Consider the following 22,198-nt stretch of genomic DNA (forward strand, 5'->3'; position numbering starts at 1 on the left):
TTGCCTACCAATGCCATTTGAACTGCAAAATTTGCTGAATTCCGATGAGGTAAACACTGAACTCCCCACCTCTATCAGAACATACCCTATTTCTTTATCCTCCTAACTATTGAAGATTTTAGTTAAATACAGCAAAAGCTTCTGACTAATACCATGTCACCTAATTTGGTTATATAAATTAGATTTTTCTTCTTCTTCTGAATCCTGATTCATTAATGGTTTTGATATTAGCACGCTAAAGTTTATACAGCAGTGCCTTTTATGTTAGTCACAGTCGCTGAAATTGGATTGAAACGAATGCAGTGAAAAACATTTTTTAGTGGTCATACGAATTTTGGCGTCAATAAAAGAGGCTTTTACCAGGAATAATAATCGCCGGCGATAGCTTTGGACATCCCAACCTTGCCGGTAAATATATTAGTGGCTATTTTTATTGCCGTTTAAGGCAAAATATATAATTGCATTAAAATGTCTGAGTGTCATCATTATATATTGACGTGTGGTTAATATAATGAATCAGACTTAAAAGTCCACTACCGCAAGGCCTATTGCATGTGACCCTAGGAATGGCAAAGAGCATCTAACTTTCCTGCCAAGTGAAAGTCAACCTAACTTGTATCATAAATTTTCTGATGCCAAACTGAGAGAGGAACTGTATAGAAATTAACCATGTACTCCCATATCAACATATACCAAAGCTTATAGTGTTGCTTGAAATCTGTGTTTCTATGCACCATGTTTGTTCTTGGACCAGTTCAAATCAGGTGTTTATGTACAGAAAAGATTCAGTTTCCTTTTGATAATGTTTTCTAAGCTTTTAGCTGTTCTAAATAAGTAAGCTTTAAAGGTTATTGTCAATGGAATGCGCCCCACCATGGACCGAGCCCGAGGCTAGGGGTGCCCTTTCCCACTTTGTTTCTCATATTTGGATATATGCTTTCTAAGGCTTGTATAGTATTAGAGTTATTAGGAAGAAATTGGTTACCTCTGGTAGCTTTTCTGTTAAATGCTAGTTACAACTTATCATCATTTCCATGCTTTGTCTATAAATTTGACATCATGTACTGTCAACAGTGTGAGATATCATTTTCTACCGAATATCATAAATAAAGAAAGTGTTTCTTTCTCTTATTAGTGTTTCCTGATATATATATATATATATATATATATATATATATATAGTGGAGAATATAGCGCCTGCAGCTACATTAGCCGTGTTGGACAAGCTCGAAGTGAAACTTGTTGGCATTGATGGTGGGGTGCGCTTTTTATTGTCATAAAAGTAAAAAAAAAATAAATATTTTATAACAAATACGTTCCTCCGTGCCAAGTAACCTATTTTTACTAATAGTTACACTTAATCGCGAAATATATTTGTCACACTCCTATAAACTAAAATTTGTATATTTTTATTTTTTATGATTGTATTTGTTAGCAAATTATAAAAGTGACTATTAAAAATAAAAGAAGAAAGGATAACGGGAAAAAAGAAAGAAAGAAAAAATAAAAACAAATTTCGCCATGTGAAACTTTTAACACATATTTTTATTTAGGTGTGATCACACATATGTTATCATATATCTAAAAAGAATATATATATATATATATATATATATATATATATATATATATATATATATATATATATATATAAAAATAATATAATATAATTTATAGTGTGATTAAAAATATAAAAAATAAAAAATATTGACAAGGTGTTTAAAATAAAAATTGATTCATATTACATTACTCTTATTCTTATCAAATCAAAGGAATAGTTAAAAACTAACTAAGGAATAGTTAAAAACTAACTAAAGCCAGTTCACCTCAACTTGAAATGAAATAAATTATTATTTTTTTTTTCTTCACCCTTTGGAACCTTGGATCAATCGTTGGACACTTAACCTAACCTTTTCGTTCCACCGAGTCACATGAAGAAAAATATGACAAACCAATCTTGTCCAACACAGCTATTTCATTTTTACTCTCGCAAGATGCATAGAAGTTTGCTTTGGCACTGTACACCTCGTCTACTCTAGCAAACAAACAAACCCGACGTATACTTCTGAAACTCACTTGACTACTTCACATTCACACTCACTGTTCTGCGTTGCGTCCTACGTAGTAACCAGGACCATGAATTCCAACATTGATTCAACAGACCATAGCCAGGATCAAAGCAGAAAACGAAACCTACCCGATGCTGATGATTCTCCGGCGCCGAATTTCCACATTGATTCATCAGACCATAACCAGGACCAAAGTAAAAAACGAAAGCAACCCAATGATGAAGATTCTCCATCGCTTGAATCGCCTTGTTCCAACATGAACCCCAGAAGGTGCCTTTTTTTCCCTCTGTTTTTTTGGGTAGACACTTCATGAATTTTGCATCTTCTTCATTTTTTTATTTAAGAAAAGCCATTTTATTTGTTTGCCCCTTCTTTTCGAGTTTTGCATTTGGTGCGGGTAATGTTGCAATATGCATGCATGCCCCCATTTACGCTTTTCGTGTTTTAGGCATAAGGGTTTTGGAAATAATAATGATAAAGATTGCATTTTTCTTATTTTCTAGATCCTTTCTCTTCGAGTTTGATAATAAAGATTGCGTTTTTTTTTGTTATTTTCTTGCTCCTTTCTGTTCGAGTTTGATCATAAAGATTGCGTTTTTTTTGTCATTTTCTTGATCCTTCCTCTTCGAGTTTGATCATAAAGATTGTGGTTTTGCTATTTTCTTGACCGAGTTTGACAGAGGGAAAATTTTGTTTCTTTTATCAATCATGCGTTTTGGGTTTTCCCTATAGGTATCAGATAGAGGTGTATGAAGTTGCAAGGAGAAGGAACACTATAGCTGTGTTGGATACAGGGTCAGGTAAGACCCTGATTGCTGTAATGCTTATGAAAGAGGTTGGTCAAGCCATCAAGACTAGTGGTGTAAAGAAGCTGATTATTTTCTTGGCTCCCACAGTTCATCTTGTCAATCAGGCATGTCACACAGTTTTTTCTTCCCTTTCTGCTTTTGCTTCCTGTTAGTTTTTTTCTCCCACAAATGTGGTATTGAAAGCTTAAAGCTCTCGAAACAGAGAAATCTCGGTATGGGAATTCAAAACCTCTATTATTCAATAACAAAACTGTGGCTTTATGCCAGCCTTACAAAACTCGAATAAAATCAAAAGATAACAACCACGTTCACATTACCTAAAGACATGATAAATCTCATTAGGAATAGAAGTTATGCTAACTCCTAATAACTAGGAATTTATTAACATAACAGCAACTAACATGGTCTTAACGTGACAAGTCTTATTGGCTTAGAGGTCCTACATATCCTCCCTTAAACTGACCTGCAAACTGCAGTCAGTTTATTTCTGGTGCCAAGCAGATCTCTTAATCTCGAGAATAACTACAGCTTCAAGGGCTTAGTCATAATGTCAGCAATTTGATCTTTCGAACCACAGTGCACCAACTCAACAACACAATCTTTTGTTAAATCATAAAGAAAATAAAATCTTATGTCAATGTGTTTACTTCTACCATGTAAACAGGATTCTTTGAAAGTTTAATAAATGAGCTATCGTCACAAAACACCACATTGAACTCACAAAGTGGCACCAACAATAGACCCACAGTAAGGCTTTTTGGTTGCACATCTTCTCTTCTTCACAGCTTCTTGAGCAATATCCTTCTTATGTTGCTTTCGGTACTGTCTATGTTTTATATTATTCCTGATTTTGTATTTATTATTAGAATATTCTATTTCCTATTAATCATTAATTGATTGATCTTGTAATCAATACTGATTCCTTTTTCCACATTATTAGCATGAGGTGTGGTCTACATTAACACACAACATTACACAGTAAAATACTGTTATATGGTATCTAGAGCTTAAGTTATTCTTGACAGAGGAATAACGAAAATTGTGTTCCACCAGGGTCAGTAGGTCCCTGGTGGATCTCTTTGCTAACATCTCTCTTTCCGGCAATTTCCCCCCTTTTCGCCACAACATTCCTTCCGTGTGAACAGTAATGCGCAAACGGTGAGTGCGCTTACACTGCCACTGCATTGCCATCAGATTGTCCACATACAAGCTAACTATAAGAAATCTTCTTCATTGTTCTGTCTTTGTAAACAAAGTGGGCTGACAAAAACATTTTTCTAACATCTCCTTGGCAAAATAGGATTCAATATTATTGTACCAAACTTGAGGAGCTTGCACATTTATTCTTCACTTGCAGCAATATCCTCCCTTTATGGTGGGAGACAATGTCCTGGGTAAATTTATCAACAGCAATGCCTCAAAATCCTAGGTAGGGATCACTACCTGCAGCATGGACACGGGGTTGCTGAAGGGAAAAAGTCGACAAGATGGAAGTGTTGGTGGATTGCCTTAACATCCACAATCTGGCAGCACAGAAATAAAATAGTCTTCCAAAATGCTACTTTTGATGGAAGTAAATTGATGGATGATGCGGTCCTTTTAATCTGGACATGGATCAAAACCATGGAGAAGGACTTTGTAATGCATATTAATCAATGGTCATCCAATCTCAAGGAAGGGTTTAAAAGTTAGGAGGGACTGGGTGTGGATGGATTATGTAACATATTAGTGTGTTTTCAGCTTGGTCCAGCTTAAAGGATGGAACCCTGCTGGATGCATAATTACCCATATGTATCCATAGTACCACTGGTACTATTTCAATCTATAATATATCTATTTTTGCTGAGCAAAAAAATAAAATAAAATATAGGGCTTTTTGATTCTTCTCATACCCTTAAGGTTGCTCAATAAACACTGCCTCATTCAACTCACCATGCAGAAATGCACTTGTTACATCAGGCTGGTACACAGTCCACCTTTGTGGGCTACAAGGGCAAGAATCATTCTAATGGTATCCCGACTAGCTACTGGAGCAAACACCTTGGTGTAATCTATTCCAAACTGGCCACAAGCCGAGCTTTATATTTATCAACCTCACCATTGTCATTCAACTTGCTCTTAAATATCGATTTCACTCCTATTTTGGCTCCATCTAGTAATGCTGCTAATTCCCATGTTCCATTCTTCTCAAAGGCTTTGATTTCCAAATCCATAATTATGAGCATTTGGCAGCTTCTTCGAATACTGAAGTTAGGGGTGGACTCTGATCAATCCAAACCAAATTGATGAGAAAAATCTGAATTGGTTCAATTTGGATTTTAAAATACCAAACCCAAAGACATTGGTTTGGGTGTTTGAAACTTGCAGAACCCGAACTGAACCAAACAATAACGATTCTGTGTGCAAGTTGGATCAATTGAAGGAGGTGAGCTTGTACACTCATACTATTTTATGAGTTGGACTGCAAAATTGACAACCACAGTTAACTTCTTCTGGGTAGGGGTGATCAAATTCTCTTTTGGGAGGACTCTTGGGTGGAAAGAGGGATTAGGTTAAAAGATAAGTTCCCGGAATTATACAATCTCTCATCTCAGAAATTTCACACAGTGGCAACGATGGGAACCTTCAGTGAATCTGGGTGGGAATGGAGCTTTTCTTGGAGGCGAAATCTGTTTGATAGTGAAATGGGAAGAGCTTCTGAGTTTATTGATCAAACTGCTGCAATTAGGCCTTCTACAGCTTTAAAAGATTCTTGGTTATGGGGAGCTGACTCAAAAGGAATTTTTTCCACTAACTCTGCCTACCTTGATATTAAAGCTGATCATCTTAATGAAGATCAATGTCTTGGTTTCCAGCACTTATGGAACATCAAAATCCCTCCTAGAGCCCTAGTATTTGCTTGGAGGCTTCTATGGGACAGATTGCCCACTAAGGATAATCTACTTAGGAGGAATGTCACTATTGATAATGACCTGTGCCCTTTTTGTCAGAACAAAGCTGAATCTGCCTCCCACATATTCTTCTTGTGTCCTAAAGTTATGCCTCTATGGTGGGAATTCAGCTCATGGGTAAAGGAACCTAGAGTGCTTCATTGGAGACCTTTGGATAATTTCATCCAGCATTTCTCTACGGCAGGTCTGAAAGACACCAACAGAAAGTGGAAAATCTGGTGGATAGCAGCTACAACATCAATATGGAATCTTAGAAATGACATTATCTTCAACAATAAGCCTTTTGTCATCTCTAAATTGGTGGATAATACAATTTTCCTCTCTTGGTCCTGGATGAGGGGGTGGGAAAAGGATTTTCATGTTCCTTTTCACCAATGGTCCTCAGCTATGGTAGTAGCTTTTAAGTAATGTTTGTCTTGTTGGGATGGGTTGTTTGGTTTTTGTTGGGTCGGTAGCTTCTGTTTATTGCGGTTTGTTTCAGGAGGCTCTACCTCCTGTGGTCTGTTATAGTACCTCTGGTACTTTGTATCTTCTATCTTTAAACTAATATATTATATTTTTGGCCGTTAAAAAAAAAAAGTTAACTTCTTCAACAGTAGTACTCCAATTGCACTTGTCATCTTCCATGATAGTTCGACCAATAGCCTGGAAAAGGTAGTTTTTCACCTTTAGATCTTTCAGTTCCTGTTCCTTGATAGTTTTCCTCTGAGCTTTTGTCGGCTTAATCCCATATGCTATCATGAGAATTCCTGTCTCCACCAAATGCTAATACTCCTTAGATTGAAGAAGATTCTACATGAGCATAGCCCAATGTTCATAATGGCCATCAAACTTAGGTATGGCTTGTTGCACAAAATTGCTTCCTTTCGCTGCCAACTCACCCTCCCCTATTTTGTTCACCAAATGTTTCTCTCACACATTAGGGGACTGCAGTTCCTAACTTACACCACCAAGCCCCTTTTGTGGAGCTCTAATGCCAATTTGTTGAAAGCTTAAAACAGAGAAATCTTAGTATGGGAGTTCAAAAGCTCTATTATTCAATAGCAAAACTGTGGCTTTATGCCAGCCTTACAAAACAGGAATAAAATCAAAATATAACATCCATGTTTACATTACCTGAAGATGTGGTAAGTAAATCTGACAAGGATAGAAGCTAAATGGAGATATAAGATTAGGGAGGGGGAAGAGGCCGCGGGTTCGAATCCCCCAACTGACATTTCTAACAAAAACTAACACACTAACATTTGCCGATTAATAAAAAAAAGGAATGGAAGCTAAACTAACTACTTAAAACTAGGACTATATTAACATAACAACAGCTAACATGATATTAATATGGTAAGTCTTATTGATTTAGAGGTCCAACATGTGGCTGATGAGATGTTGTACTCTTCCTTCATAACAAAGTGCATGGTTTATTCAGTCACAGGTTAAACTTATTTGGTGTTTGTGTCCACTTTGCAGCAATTCAAGAATATAAAATTTCTGACTGATTTTCAAGTTGAGGAATACTATGGGGCTAAAGGAGTTGATACATGGACTTTGAAGACGTGGGAGAAGGAGATTAGTAACAATGATGTATGTTTATTTATTAACCTGCTAATTGATTGTCACAAAGATACTTTAGGCTTACTTTGTTTCGGTGAATTTTACTTTCATTGATTTGTGCAGCATTGTTCTGGGCCCAATGGCATTTACCTTAAGATCTCTTATAGTAGTCTTGTTAAAGTTAATTTATTGTATAACTATATAGCTTACATGTTTTCATTCATTAATCATGGGACACAAGATATTACATAATTAAGAACTTGTGGTATTTTCTTTGCCACTATCTTGGTCCATGTCCCTCCATCTTTGCTCAACGTTGATTGATTATATGGTACCATTCTGTGGTTGTCATGTGTTTATGATGCTCTTACTGGTTTTTGATTCTCCATTTTTATTTTATGTGAGATATTAGCTTGAAAAGTGTATAATTAATTTAACTAGTGAATTTTTTAATTGTTCTGAATTCCTAGCCTTGAATAATAGTTAATTAGTTATGTCAACAGCATTGTTGTGGTGAAATATTATTCAAACTCTTGTTTGATTAGTTTGTAATAACACAATGAATCAACAAGTATTCATTTTAAACAAGACAGTGTATTGTTAATTTCATTCTTAAATTTTTGGGGTTTACTTAGTGTTTTGTAAAACAAAGAATATTCTATAGAACTTAGTCTTAAAGCATTTATGGTGTTTAGATTTGAAGCTCAGAATTTCTGGCACTTGCAATGATTCTTAATAATGAATTTGTACCATTTAAAACAACTCTGTTTTTTGGGGAAATTGTTGTTATTTGATAAAATAAATAGGATGTATTAAAGGAAAAAAAATCAATGTGGAGAGCATTCGAACTGCTCCCGTGTGTTGAATATTTCTGCTTTATTATTATATTTAAATTCTTTTATCACAACTATAAGTATTAACAAGCATCACTAAGTTGTTTTCACTTTTGATGATTATCATTTATGGTTCTAAGTGAATTTTCAAATAGCCTTTTGTGTGAACCTCAAGTCTCAATTATGCTGATAAACTCATGAATACCCTTGACTTAGATCTATGGTTGCTATTAATATCTTTCTGTCTTTTAGGTTCTGGTTATGACACCCCAGATTCTTTTGGATGCGTTAAGAAAAGCATTCCTGCGTATGGAAATGATATGCTTGATTGTTATTGATGAATGTCATAGAACAATTGGCAATCATCCTTATACAAAAATAATGAAGGTGAGGCTACAAAATATTATCCTTTTTTTCCTTGTAGGTCATGCATGATTTCTCTATCTTCTTGTCAATTAAAATTTTTGGGGTTAGAGAATAGATTTACAAATAGCTATTGTCTTATGCCAATGAAGGAATTTTATCACCAAGCTAATGAAAAGCCAAAGATTTTTGGGATGACAGCATCACCTGTTGGTAAAAAAGGTAATTGTTTATGTGCCAACTTTGACAGCATCACCGGTTGAAAAAGGCTTTCCTTGTAATTTGTGACTATCCAATTTATTCCCCAATCCTCATATAGAGGGTTCTTCTTTGTTTATTTATTTTGTAGTTAGTTTTGCTTCTTCATTCTCATTTTAAAAAAAAATCCTTGTGATTCATCAATACAACATCCATTGTAAATTTGAATGTCTTATTTCTTTCACTAAAAAGAGTAAATGAAAAACACACTTAAGAAGACAAATCAGTGAAGATGACTATGACTACCTACAGTAAGAAAGAAACAAAAACACTAAATTAGAAGTAGAACAATCTTCTGAAACTGGTAAATAGCTAGTACTTGATTCATTTTGTTCAACTTACTTGTGCCCCGGAAGTGTATTGTTTTCACATGTTTTATTAGAGTGTGCCCCCATTTTTAAATTTGTGACCTGTTAAGTATCACCAAATTTCTTACCTTCCCTGTCATATAGTATACTTTTTTCTTAAATTGTATGATGTATGTCTGTTTTAAAAGAGTTTGGTCCTATTTATTTCCCCTCGATTACCTTCCCCATGATGGGGAAAAATTTGTTTTGTGATCTGACTGCTAAAATCTCTGTATAGTTTTTTTTTTAATTATTTGATAGAATGAAAGGGCCTTTTAGGGTAAAAATCTACTCAATCTGCCTTGCCTTTGTGCTGCTTCCACTTACACAAAAAATATATATTTTAGATTCAACATTCTTGTATAAGTCTTCCAACGTGATTATAGAAACTGAAAAACATTAATAAAAAAAGAGAAAAATTTAAAAGTGTATTTGTACTTGTTTTACTTGTATTTGCCACCCAATTTCAAAACAACAAATGCTTATAATATAGGGGGCAAATGCTCAAAATTTTGAAAATTAGGTGGCAAAATGCATGACATATTGAAAGTTGGGTGGCAAAATGTGCAAATTTCATAGTTTGGTGACAAAATTCGCAAAAACGTGAAAGATAGTGGCAAAAAGTGCAATTATTCTTGTAACATAAAAAATAAATAAAAAATAATTTTATTTTAGGAAAAATACTATAGTAAAATGTTTAAATTTTTTCGGGTTAAATTTAATTTTTTAATTAGTATAAAACCTTTAACACATTTTTATACTCTATTTCTTTAACTTCTATCTTTCCTATTTATTTTTCTCTTATTTCTTTCCATTCTATTTCATTTCTAATCTATATAGAGCAAAAAAGCCCTTCCAAGGGACAGCTATGGTTTTAATCAATATGTTTTGTGCGAAAGATGAAAGTTTTAGCCATTGCTGCAATTTGCAATTTAAAAAATATGGATATGCAATTTATCTCTGCTTCAAATACAACCATCAAGTTAACTTTCTTTTCATATAAAATAAAAGCTCTCCAGCAAGCGTATTTATCTAGTTATTTTAAATTAGAATTTGATGTATTTATGCCATGATTTGCTGTGCCCTGCCTCCTGATGAAGCTCTTCACTGTGCATTTTTTTAATGATTGCTTTTTTCTTAAGGAATTATTATTTTGTGATGTTCATATTACGACAATCACTTGGAGTCCATATTGTGAATATAAAGACTTGCTATAATATGTAATTTATGTATTATATCCTGAATCAGGTGTTTCCTCTACTATGGATTGTGAGGATCAGATATCAGAACTTGAAAGCATCTTGGATTCTCAGGTAATTAATCTCTTGACTTTGATTTGAACTAATTTTTCCACGAGTGCACTTGTGATAGTATGTTTATACCAATAAAAGGTAAATGCTTTTTTTTGTTTTTTTCTGTAGAGATATACTGTTGAAGATCGGACAGAGATGGATAGGTGTGTCCCATCTGCTAAAGAGAGTTGTAGATATTATGACCAAGCACGATTTTCTGCTTTGAGTTTGAAACCAAAGATTGAAGCCTTGTCGTTCAAGGTATCTGTGGGTCATCTTGCTATGTACAAAATACACTGCTTTTCTGCCCCGTACTCGTTATTTCTTACAGCAAAAGATACTGACTGAATTTAATCTGTTTGGACAGTTTGATGCATTGTTATCAGAAAATCAAAGTAACTATAAGGATGTGGAAAATAAATTTAAGACACTTTCTCAGCGGATGTCCAATGAACTTGCAAAAATTTTACATTGCCTTGAAGATCTTGGGATCCTATGTGCTTATGAGGTATTTATCAAACTTTCATTGCGGGGAAAAAGTTGTGCGATACAGAAAAAGAAAGGGAAGCTTTTGTTTAATGGAATTTTAAAGCTGACATAATTTCTGATGTTTTTAACAAGGGTTTACTGCTGCCAGTAAATTATTAATGTTTTGTAATTAAGGAAGAGTCACTGAAGTCTCTATTTTTGAATTGGGGATATATTTTGTTAACCAATCCATTGCTTCTTATAAATCAGATGAAAAATATCAACTCTCACCCACTTAAAGTTTTTTGCTTTGAGGTGGGGTAGAAAGTCTTCCTGATATGTAAAAATATCACCATATAGTCGCATTGAATTTACACATTTATATACATACACCAATAAGGGGTTATTGCTGATGGTAAATTATTAATGGTTTGTAATTAAGCAAGACTAATTAAAGTTTCTCTGTTTTTGAATTGGGTTTATATTTTGTTAACAAATCAATTTCTTCTTATTAAATCAAATTAAAGATATCAACTCTCAATTAACCCACTTAAAGTTTTGGCTCCGAGGTTTCTTTCTTTTACCTTCACTGATTATGTGTAGCAAGCAAATCTTAATGATATGTAAAAATATCACCATATATTAGAATAAAATGTACATATTTATACACATACATCAGTATGTACATGTAGAAATTGACAAGCCACCAGATTTTTTTAATCATAGGCTTATCTTTTGTTCCTGACACACACACATTATAACATGTCTAGCTTTACGCAGGCTGTTAAAATCTGTCATGAGAATTTTTCCAAATCTGAAGGAGAGTGTGAAATTTACAGAAAAGGTTATCTTCAATGTATAACTTTTCTTGAAGAAGTAATCAAATTAATCGAAGAATCCCTCCATCTTGGTATGATTTTTTTATAGTATCTTCCCCCCTCCCCCTATTTGGGCTATTGATGTTTTTGAATCTTTATGCATTTTTGAGAATTGAAATTGCAAGTATCTATATCTAATTCAGGCAATCTGGAATATTTTTATTAGTTTATCTGCTACTAGTATATTTTAAGAAATTCTTTCGAACTCTATTTGTCATAATATGTGGCAAGATTTTATGCTGATGCTATAGTATGTAGCAATATTTTATGTCAACAACAATTTTTTATTCATGTTTCTTTGGTTTTAGAATAGTTAGTTTCCTCTTTGAAAGGGCCCCATTTGCAGACTTTCCATTGGTGCATTCTGCTTTTGACATCACAAGCAATCTGTTGCAAAGCCAAAATGCTGTGGATAAATGGATCTTCCTTTGTTGGTTTCATATTCAGTTCATAATTAGCCAAAAAATTACAGTAGCATGTCCTTTTAGACAGCTTTTGGAGAAATGACACATGCTAAATGCTTATGAGGCTATGGTAATTTGTTCATTCATTGCACTTTGCCTTAATCTTTGCTAACTAATTAACTATTATTGCTGCAGCTGATAAAAAGATTTTGGAGGTTGATTTTAATTATTCTCAGGCAGAAGATTTGGGATACATATCTCCCAAATTAATTGAACTTATTAAACTCTTTCAGTCATTTGGGTATGGAGCTATGATCTGCCGTTCTGGTCATATAAATAGTTTTTCTATGCAATAAAGTTGTATTACATATCATGGTAAATTGGTAATCTATCATTCTTTGTCTTTATAGAGAATCTAGTCAGGTGTTGTGCCTTATTTTTGTTGATAGAATCATTACCGCAAAGGTGATCCAAAGATTCGCAAAGACAGTTCCCAATATTTCTCATTTCACAGTTTCCTATTTAACTGGTAACAATACATCGGTTGATGCTCTGGCTCCTAAGAGGCAGAAGGAGATATTGGATTCTTTCCGCTCTGGAAAGGTATTTTGTTTATTGCATCATGTGAAACAAATGATGTACAATAAATTTGTCCTAAATGTTGGTGTTGAAAATCTAATAATAGATTATTAATTCTTTTTTTAGGTCAATCTATTATTTACTACTGATGTACTTGAGGAAGGAATTCATGTGCCAAACTGCTCATGTGTGATACGTTTTGACCTCCCAAAGACAGTTCGTAGTTATGTCCAATCTCGTGGAAGATCTAGGCAGGCAAACTCCCAATTTGTTGTGATGTTGGAGAGGCAAGTATTCTGATTTTCACAATCTGTTTGATGTTGGAGATTTCTTCTCCCCTGAACACTCTTAGTACTTATTTAAGGATTGTGCAGTCCAGATTTTGAAAGAATAATATGCAAGCTGGGAATGGAAAACATCTGTTCTCCAGCTTGAGGGGGAGTGTTGGAAATATGAGCATTTAATGTTTATTTCCTTTCCAAGTAGCTTAGTTAATATTTAGCTGAGTTCAATGTATCTTGGAAAGTTGTGATATTTTACTTGTTCTCTTGAAAATAGCTTTAGTTATTTATTATCTATGTAATCATTCTGATTATAAATAGATCAATCTGCTGGGTGGAAGGATAACCGAAAAGCATATTAAGAAAATAGTCTTTGTTTCTCTCTTTTCACACTTAATTATCAACATTAACCCTTGTATCTACAGGGGAAACTTGAAGCAAAGAGATCAACTCTTTGATATCATTAGGAGTGAGCGGTCCATGACTGATGCATCTATTTATAAAGAACATGAATCTAGTTTAAGGGCATGTATGGTGGGGAAAACAAATGCATACTATGTGGAATCCACTGGAGCATCTTTCACTTTAGATTCTAGTGTTAGTCTCATCCACCGATACTGTGGAACACTCCCTCGAGATAAGTAAGATTATATCCTGTTGTCCTTGTATGCTTTTTAACTATTTGAAATTGAAACATAGTCTTTACATACTTCTGCATGCAATTTGGATTAGGTACTCCTGTGTAAAGCCCAATTTTGAGTTTCTGTCTGTGGAAGGGGGTTATCAGTGTAAATTAATATTACCATCTAATTCAGCTTTCCAAACAATAATTGGTCCTTCTGGAAAAGATATGCGTTTGGCAAAGCATCTTGCATGTTTCGAAGCTTGTAAGAAGCTGCATCAAATGGGTGCCTTAAATGAACATTTGGTTCCATTAATTGAAGATTCTTCAGAAGATGACCATATTGTGAAAAATAAAGAATCAAGTTCTGGTGCAGGTATAATTTATCTGCTAATTATTTTTCATTTATTTTTTTTATCATTGTCTGTAAATTGTGGGGAAATATTTTGCTTAATTTGAAATTTTCATTAACACCTCAGACTTCCCAAACAATGGCTGTGCATATTTCAAATATCATTTGCAATTTTTTTAATACAATTTTTATCCCTTTTAACTACATGCAGCACTGCACAAATTGATTTAATAATAAATACTTACAAAACATCACCCCCGTGTATTTTGTTTGCAAACAACCACTACGAACTTCTGAATCTGTGTTGCAAAATTTGCATAATTGATTTTTTAAATTCATACAAAAACCATTTGTCTGCCGATGTGTGTTTGGATTAGCTGTGAGCAAAAGATTATCCATTAGTTGATTATATGTATGATTTATTTTTTTCAAATCAATTATTATAAGATTAGTTTCATGTTTAGAAGATGTATGTACTGAAAAGTGATTTCATGGTAATATGTTTATTTGGATTGTATGAAATAATTTAAAGAATTGTTTTTTGGTGGCAAAAAAGTATTTCTCTGCCCTAGTTGTGAAATAAGCAAGAATCAATAATAAAGCTTCAATTTTATGGGGAAAAAATTGTTTTTACCCTAAGGCATCAACCTTTTCAAAACAGTGTTTATGATGATAAAAGTCTATTATATGGTAGTTTTTCATTTGTACTTCTATTTTTGTAATTAATTTTTTTTTCCTTCTAATTATTCAATATTTTTCAATGTTAGAAATACAATAAATTAAATAGATACTATTGGTCAAATGCAAGCATGTGATGAATTATTTCCATTTATTAGGTATAAGGTAAACTATTGTGAGTTTATCAACCCTCAACAAGATTACATAAACTCATGAGTTTGACAATTTATGATGTTATGTTAGGTTTGGATATTTGGTATTTTTAATATTATTTTGGTATAAGGTAATGATTTTATTGACCCTCCACAAGTTTACACATGCTCCCAAGTTTGACAACCATGGACTGAATGAGTATGCATGCAGATTTGAAATGTTTAAGCTTCATGGGACCTATGTCAGAATGTGTCGGATGTTGCATTGTTCCTTTTATATAGGAATCTACTGAATGTTTGTTTGCATTGAAATGCATGTTGATTTTGCTTTGCTTTTGACATTTGAAGGGACCACAAAAAGAAAGGAGTTACATGGAAAAGCTAACATTCATGCATTAAGTGGTGCATGGGGAGACAAACTCACTAGAGTCAAATTTAATGCGTATAAATTTGAATTCACATGTAATATTGTAAGTGAAATATACTCTGGGTTTGCTCTTTTGATTGAGTCAGAGCTTGATGAGGATGTGGGAAATGTAAATTTAGATCTTTATTTAGTCTCAAAGATTGTGAAAGCTTCCGTCTCTTCATGTGGGCAAGTTGATTTGGATGCTGAACAGGTATAAAAATAAGGATTGATCCAAAGTAGTATATAGGACTAATCTCATTTTGTTTTGAAAGTTAACTTGATGCTTTGTTCTCTACTAGATGATGAGAGCAAAATGCTTCCATGAGCTTTTTTTCAATGGTTTGTTTGGGAGACTGGTCTTGAAGTCCAAATCAGCAGGAGAAAGGGAATTTTTACTTCAGAAAGACACAAACTCATTGTGGAGCCCAAAACACTTGTATTTGCTTCTACCACTAGAGAAATTGAATGATATCTGTGAGGGATCTTTGCAAATTAATTGGTGTGGAATTAATTCTTGTGCTTCTGCTATCAAATTTTTAAGGAGGAAATTTTCTTTGGTCACTGGAGATTGTGATGATAACGGCACAATCACATCACCTCATGATACCAGTTCATCAGAGATGGAATGTGTAGGAGCAAACAAGATTCACTTTGCTAATTGTGTGGTTGATGCTGATAATATAAAAGACAGGGTAGTTTTGGCCATTCACACTGGGAAAATATATTGTATTATTGAGATCGACAGTAACCTATCTGCTGAAAGTCCTTTCTATGGAAACAATGAAAAATCAAAGGAAAGCATTACCTTCTCGGATTATTTCAGCAAAAGGTGCATAAATTGTTTTATCCCGCCTCATGCTTTTTCTTGCCCAATCAACTTAAAATTTTGATATACTTTACTAAACAACTTAAAATTTTGATCAGTTATGGAATTTCACTGAGACATCCTGGACAGCCTATGTTACGGTTGAAGCAAAGTCATAATCCACACAATCTTCTTTTCAACTTCTATGAGGAAGGTTAGTTGTTCCTAATTGAAGTTTTTATCTTGTGGCTCTTAAATGCTGTTTCAAATTTCTGTATTATGATTTTAATGAGATTTCATATAAAATTAAAATTTACCATCTCAGTTGAAGTTGTCTTATGGAATCACATTTGACACCCTGATGATTTGAAAAAATGATAGCAGATATGACCTTCTCTATTACTTTCTGTCTTGATAGAATTTATGTGAATCCTGCATGCACCATCACTTTGATTATGATATTTTCTTTGAGTTGAGCAGATGCACGAGACAAGTCATCAAAAATTGGCCCTGCAGCCTCAAAATTGCCAGTGCATGTTCATATTCCTCCCGAGCTTCTATACATTCTTGATGTTAAAAGAGATGTGTTGAAATCACTGTACTTGCTGCCATCTCTGATGTACCGCATTGAATCTTTGATGTTATCTAGTCAGCTTAGAGAAGAGATAGATGGTCAAACTAGCAAGTTCAACATACGTAGCTCACTGGTTTGTTCTATATACGATTTTGAATAAAATACTCATTGATTGTTGATGTCTATTTTCATTATGATAATCTTATGCGTTTTTTTTTTCTTTTTGTATATGATAGATTCTAGAATCACTTACAACTTTGAGATGTAGTGAAAGTTTTTCAATGGAACGTCTTGAGTTGCTAGGAGATTCTGTTTTGAAGTATGTGGTGAGTTGTCACCTCTTTCTTAAATATCCTAAAAAACACGAAGGACAATTATCTGCCAGACGATCATCGGCTGTTTGTAACTCAACCCTACATAAACTGGGGACAGATCGCAAATTACAGGTATTCATTACTGTTTTTGTTTTTTTGGTAGCAAAACAAATTCTGATGACTCGGGAGACAATCAAACTCTTAACCAAATGATGAAAACTTTGATACCATTTAAAAAACCATTGGATGATTCATCAGGTTTAGCTGCTGGAATAGTTATTTTCTAACAAATACAATTCCACGCCATGCATTTATTCATGGCATGAATGTTATTTGTCTACTATTATGGATGTCAGTATCAATATTGAAAACTATAATTTACGTTAGGCAAGTCCGGGAAATTATTATTTTCATTGTTTTCAACAGATTAAAATTTGCATATAGAAAAATTATAAAAGTCCTTTCAGTTCCCGGACCATCCTGCTTTTGTAATTCCCACCTTTATTTTTGTGTTTTTTTTATAATTTATCATTATGGGATTTTTAATAGTGGGCAAGCATTGGAATGAATTAATCACATGTTTTTTTGTCATGTTATCCGTTAGGGATATATTCGAGACTCTGCTTTTGAACCACGCCGTTGGGTTGCTCCAGGACAGCGTTCTATACACCTTGTTTGTTGTGATTGTGGGTTGGAAACCCTTGAAGTGCCTTTAGATGCAAAATTCCATACTGAAGATCCAAAAGTTGTGGTTGGGAAGTTTTGCGACAGAGGTCACTGCTGGATGTGTTCTAAGACTATTGCTGACTGTGTTGAAGCTCTGATAGGAGCATACTATGTAGATGGTGGACTTTTTGCTTCACTTAATGTGATGAAATGGCTTGGGATTGGTGCTGAACTTGAACTATCATTGGTTGATGAAGCAATCACTGCTGCATCTCTGCGTACATGTTTGCCAAAAGAAAGTGAGATTGCAAGCCTTGAAAAGAAAATTGGGTATGAATTTTCGGTCAAGGGACTCTTACTGGAGGCAATCACACATTTGTCTGAGAAAGAACTTGGGATTGGCTGCTGTTATGAGGTAGTTGCGAAGTTTCATATATTCTTTAAGTAATTGATATTTAACTTGTAAAAGTTTCTTAATATGATACACATATAATACGACTTATTGAATTTATGGCAGAGGCTTGAATTTCTAGGTGACTCGGTATTGGACCTGCTTATCACATGGCATCTTTATCAGAGTCACACAGATATTGATCCAGGGGTGTTGACTGACTTACGTTCTGCTTCTGTCAATAATGACAATTTTGCTCAAGTTGCTGTTAGACATAACCTTCACCAGCACCTTCTACATAGCTCAGGATTATTACTGAGCCAGATATCAGAATATGTGAAGGTCATTTCTGAATCAGATCCCAGATCACTTCCAAGTATTAGTGCTCCCAAGGTTAGTTTTGTTGATCATTCTGGTTAATTTTTTATTATATAGAGTTACTTATACATTTGTAATTACTTATTTGAATTTCTGTTGCATTATGTTTTGAATTGGAATTGATTAGATTTAGAAACCAATTACAATGCTTGAAACTCGTTACAACATATTTACCAAATCTTTTTGTTAACTATATTATTCAGTGTATTAGGTTGCAGCATGTATACCCACATATATACGACAAAAATGATATCTAAAAGATAAACCAATCTAAAAGGTAAAGTATAAACCAATCTTATCTAAAAGGTAAAAGATAAACTGCTTCTCTAATTACAATCAACAATATGATTTGCCTTGATTTGCAAATTGTTTTCCACGTTAGCAACACCAAACAAAGATGAGTGAAATTCATTTTATTTCAATGACTTTACTTTATTACCCATACTTAGATGGATCAAATGGGTAAACTAATAAAGGCAAAATTGTTAATCGATTATTTAAAATTAGGATTAGAAACAAATCAAATTTACACAAATGTGACCAAATTTGATTGGTTTTCTACATGCACACAACACAAATCAAGGGGATTTACAAAATCAAAGCAAGTCCTATTTTATAACTTCCCAAATAAAGATTAGCATTTATAAATAGAGACAATTCCTGAAGTATGTGGCTCCAAACATATACCTGGCACTTCTTTTAAGTTGTAACATTGTTATTTTTGTTATAAATGTCACAGGCACTTGGAGATGTAGTGGAAAGTATAGTTGGGGCTATACTAATTGATACCAAGCTCAGTCTTGACCAAGTGTGGAACGTTTTCTATTCTCTATTATCTCCCATTGTTACTCCTGATAAACTTGAATTGCCTCCATTTCGTGAATTAAATGAATTATGTGATTCGCTCGGTTATTTTGTAAAAGTAAAAGAAAATTGTGAAAAAGTGGGATCAGCAATGCATGTTGAGGTTAGTGTACAACTTCCAAATGCCCTATTGGTTCGTGAAGGAAAGGGGGCAAATAAAAAAACTGCAAAAGGAGAAGCTGCTTTTTATTTGTTGAAGGATCTTGAGGTTTGTTCTTTAATGATTGTGTTCTGGAGTTTTCTTTTCCCTTTTTGTTAGTTTTAAGGTCTTCTAAAATCTGCCCATATTATCTTAATCTGAGTCGGTCAATAGTTTATTTAGGGAGAATGTTTATTTTGAGAACTCCCACAGACTTCTTTCTTTTTTATGAATAAGAAGCTAGTAGACGCTTCTAGGGAAAACATTAGTCAAAATTATTCCTGATAATAAAACATGGGTGGTTTTATGGTAGATAACAATAATGCTATTAAATACTTAGGCAAGCTGTAGAATATACACACCTAAACATATAAAATGGAGAGATATAAGCTTCTCAATTTGATCATGCTTGAAATTTCCCAAAAGAAAACATAATGGACCAAGCTAACAAAATGTATAAAATATTTCACCCACCTTTCTCCCTGGTTAGTTTCAAATTTGTCCTTCTCCAAGTGCTGAACTTTTTGTATAGCCTAGCTTCTTTAATTGGCCCCAAGAAAGGATTCCATACTCGATAACAAGGTAAGAATAAATAGCTAGCAGTACTGCCTACTTTTGCGCTAAACACAATTACAAAGCAAACCATCATAAATTTTTCTGACATTATTTGTCGTCCAGTCCACCTTACCTGAAATGAAAAAGATTTTTTTGGAATGGATTTAATTTTTTGATATGAGTGAAGTTGATTAGTTATTTTAATTTTTTCTCATACTACTGCTATCCTTATTAGTATATATTTTGATGACCACTTGGCAGAAGCAGGGAATTTCACATGGTAGTTTCATGTCCAAGGGAAAAAGAGATAATCCTGACCATGTCTATGGTTCATCTCATCTCAAAATGGATTCTAGTATTCTAATTGAAGAACATTCCTCAGAGCCAGCATCACATAAAAGGCACATATTGGATGAAACTAACTTAACTGCAAGTAAGTTGCCTCCCAAAGACTCTTTGTAATTGGTTTCTAAATCAAATAGAGCAAGTTGAAGTGATGGGTTTGTTTCCATTATCTACAAATGAAAGGATTGGTGCTTAGTGGTCTCTCTACCTTGTCTTCTTTTTGGCATTTTATACCCTTTTATTCCCTGCTATTTTCAAATCCAAGGGCAATGAGTTAATTTATTAACTACCTACATATTAACTTCATTTTGGATTCATGTTACACAGTTAATTTATCAATTAATATGAAGAAGGGAGGACCGCGGACCACATTATATGAAGTATGTAAGAAATTACAGTGGCCAGTGCCTACATTTGATTCAACAGAATATAAAGATAGGTGAGTCCATCAACTAATTTGTACTTTCAATTGCTTGAGCAACTTGAATCTGAAAAGTACTTTTGTTATGTAGTACTACATGAAGGATTTGTGTGTGTAATATGTGGAGAACAGAATTGATCCCTAAACTTTAGGGATTGAAATCAGCTAACATAGGAAACAATCAACTAGCTAGAGAAACTGAATGAAAGAGTATTTCAAAATCAAACAATATAGATCATACTCAAAACCGTCATTTCTCATACTCATTCTTACAATCCAATGTATTTGAAGCATGGGGTTTCTTTTTTTAGGGAATCGCTTGCACCACCTTACATCATGCATTTCAAAAATTGGTTTGATATGGCAAAAAACAGATTTTAAATGATATTATTGTTTATATATGATGTGCAGATAAGAATATTTTGTTCTAGAATTGGTAGTGCTGTGACATGTGAATCCGACAAGTTTTTATTTTGTCACAGATCTCTATTTGAATCCTGTGAGGGGCTGCAAGGAAGCAAGGGACAGAACTGCTTTGTGTCGAAAATTACCTTGTGCATACCCAATTATGGTAATATAGAAAGCAAAGGAGAAGCTAGAAGTGATAAGAAGACCTCCTTTGACTCTGCTGCAGTTCAAATGCTTCTTGAGCTGCAAAGACTGGGAAAAGTTGAAATTGATCCTCTCCCTTCTAGTTAGGGGAAGAGAAAGGAAAGAAAAGGGAAGGGAAGGAAAAGAAAAGGGAGAGAATATAAGAGAAGGGATAGTACCCCAATTTTGTGCCCCCAAAAAACATGAACTGTTGTTTTGTGCCATTGATCTGGTAAATTCTCTCAGATTAATGGCAGAGGACCATTAGTTTACAGTATTTTTGGGGTTGCAAATTTGTGGTACTAGTATTGTGACCAAGAAGAGAAAATGATTGGAAAAAAAAAGGATTGAAAAAAATGAGGTGGTGTTTGAGAAGATTCAAGTGAGAATAAACAGAAGTCCTTTTCCTTTCCTTTCCTTTCCTTTCCCCAGGGAAGGAAAAGAAAACTCAAACAGCAAAGGTTGATCAATTTTATTCATAAAACATAAAATTGCAGAACATGACTTTGACGCAATAATATTGCATGTACATGAATGTAGTAGCTGTTCTTAGGGCACTTGTGCATGTATGTAGTATCTTGTTCAATTTTTTTCCGTACATAATTTAAGTTGATTTCATCTTCATATACACGAAGACACTTTTATCCTGACTTGTCAATCCTCATCTCACTCTGGCACGCGGTGATGTGCAAGTGCAAGCATAAAGTTGCACCAAAGTATCTAAGTCTTTCAATAAAGAATGTTGGGCGTGGGCCGGGTGGGTCTTTGAAGTATGAATATGGTAATTTCATTTATTATTGTTATCTATTGTGTTATTTCTTATTTTTATAATACATGAAAGTATTTATCCAAATTTTTAATA

General features: G+C 33.9%; 1 protein-coding gene across 2 annotated transcripts; it reads left to right on the plus strand.

The window, feature by feature from the left end:
• Window positions 1-1,929: 1,929 nt before the first annotated feature.
• Window positions 1,930-21,964, plus strand: DCL3A (endoribonuclease dicer-like 3a). 2 transcript variants are annotated; one of them, XM_006578036.4, is made up of 25 exons: window positions 1,930-2,339; window positions 2,802-2,982; window positions 7,294-7,407; window positions 8,463-8,597; window positions 8,726-8,795; window positions 10,427-10,491; window positions 10,600-10,731; window positions 10,838-10,978; window positions 11,719-11,848; window positions 12,416-12,521; window positions 12,631-12,823; window positions 12,926-13,086; window positions 13,506-13,721; window positions 13,813-14,078; window positions 15,233-15,504; window positions 15,593-16,122; window positions 16,218-16,312; window positions 16,579-16,805; window positions 16,909-17,118; window positions 17,591-18,067; window positions 18,170-18,436; window positions 19,161-19,493; window positions 20,241-20,412; window positions 20,652-20,763; window positions 21,228-21,964. In XM_006578036.4, the coding sequence occupies exons 1-25, from the start codon at window positions 2,137-2,139 to the stop codon at window positions 21,442-21,444; spliced, it is 5,025 nt and encodes a 1,674-aa protein (XP_006578099.1). In that variant the 5' UTR covers window positions 1,930-2,136; the 3' UTR covers window positions 21,445-21,964. The 2 variants fall into 2 exon arrangements, with proteins under 2 accessions (XP_006578099.1, XP_006578101.1); XM_006578038.3 differs by lacking the exons at window positions 1,930-2,339; window positions 2,802-2,982; window positions 7,294-7,407; window positions 8,726-8,795.
• Window positions 21,965-22,198: the final 234 nt, after the last annotated feature.

This window comes from Glycine max, chromosome 4 (genome assembly GCF_000004515.6).
Source record: "Glycine max cultivar Williams 82 chromosome 4, Glycine_max_v4.0, whole genome shotgun sequence".
NCBI lineage: Eukaryota > Viridiplantae > Streptophyta > Magnoliopsida > Fabales > Fabaceae > Glycine > Glycine max.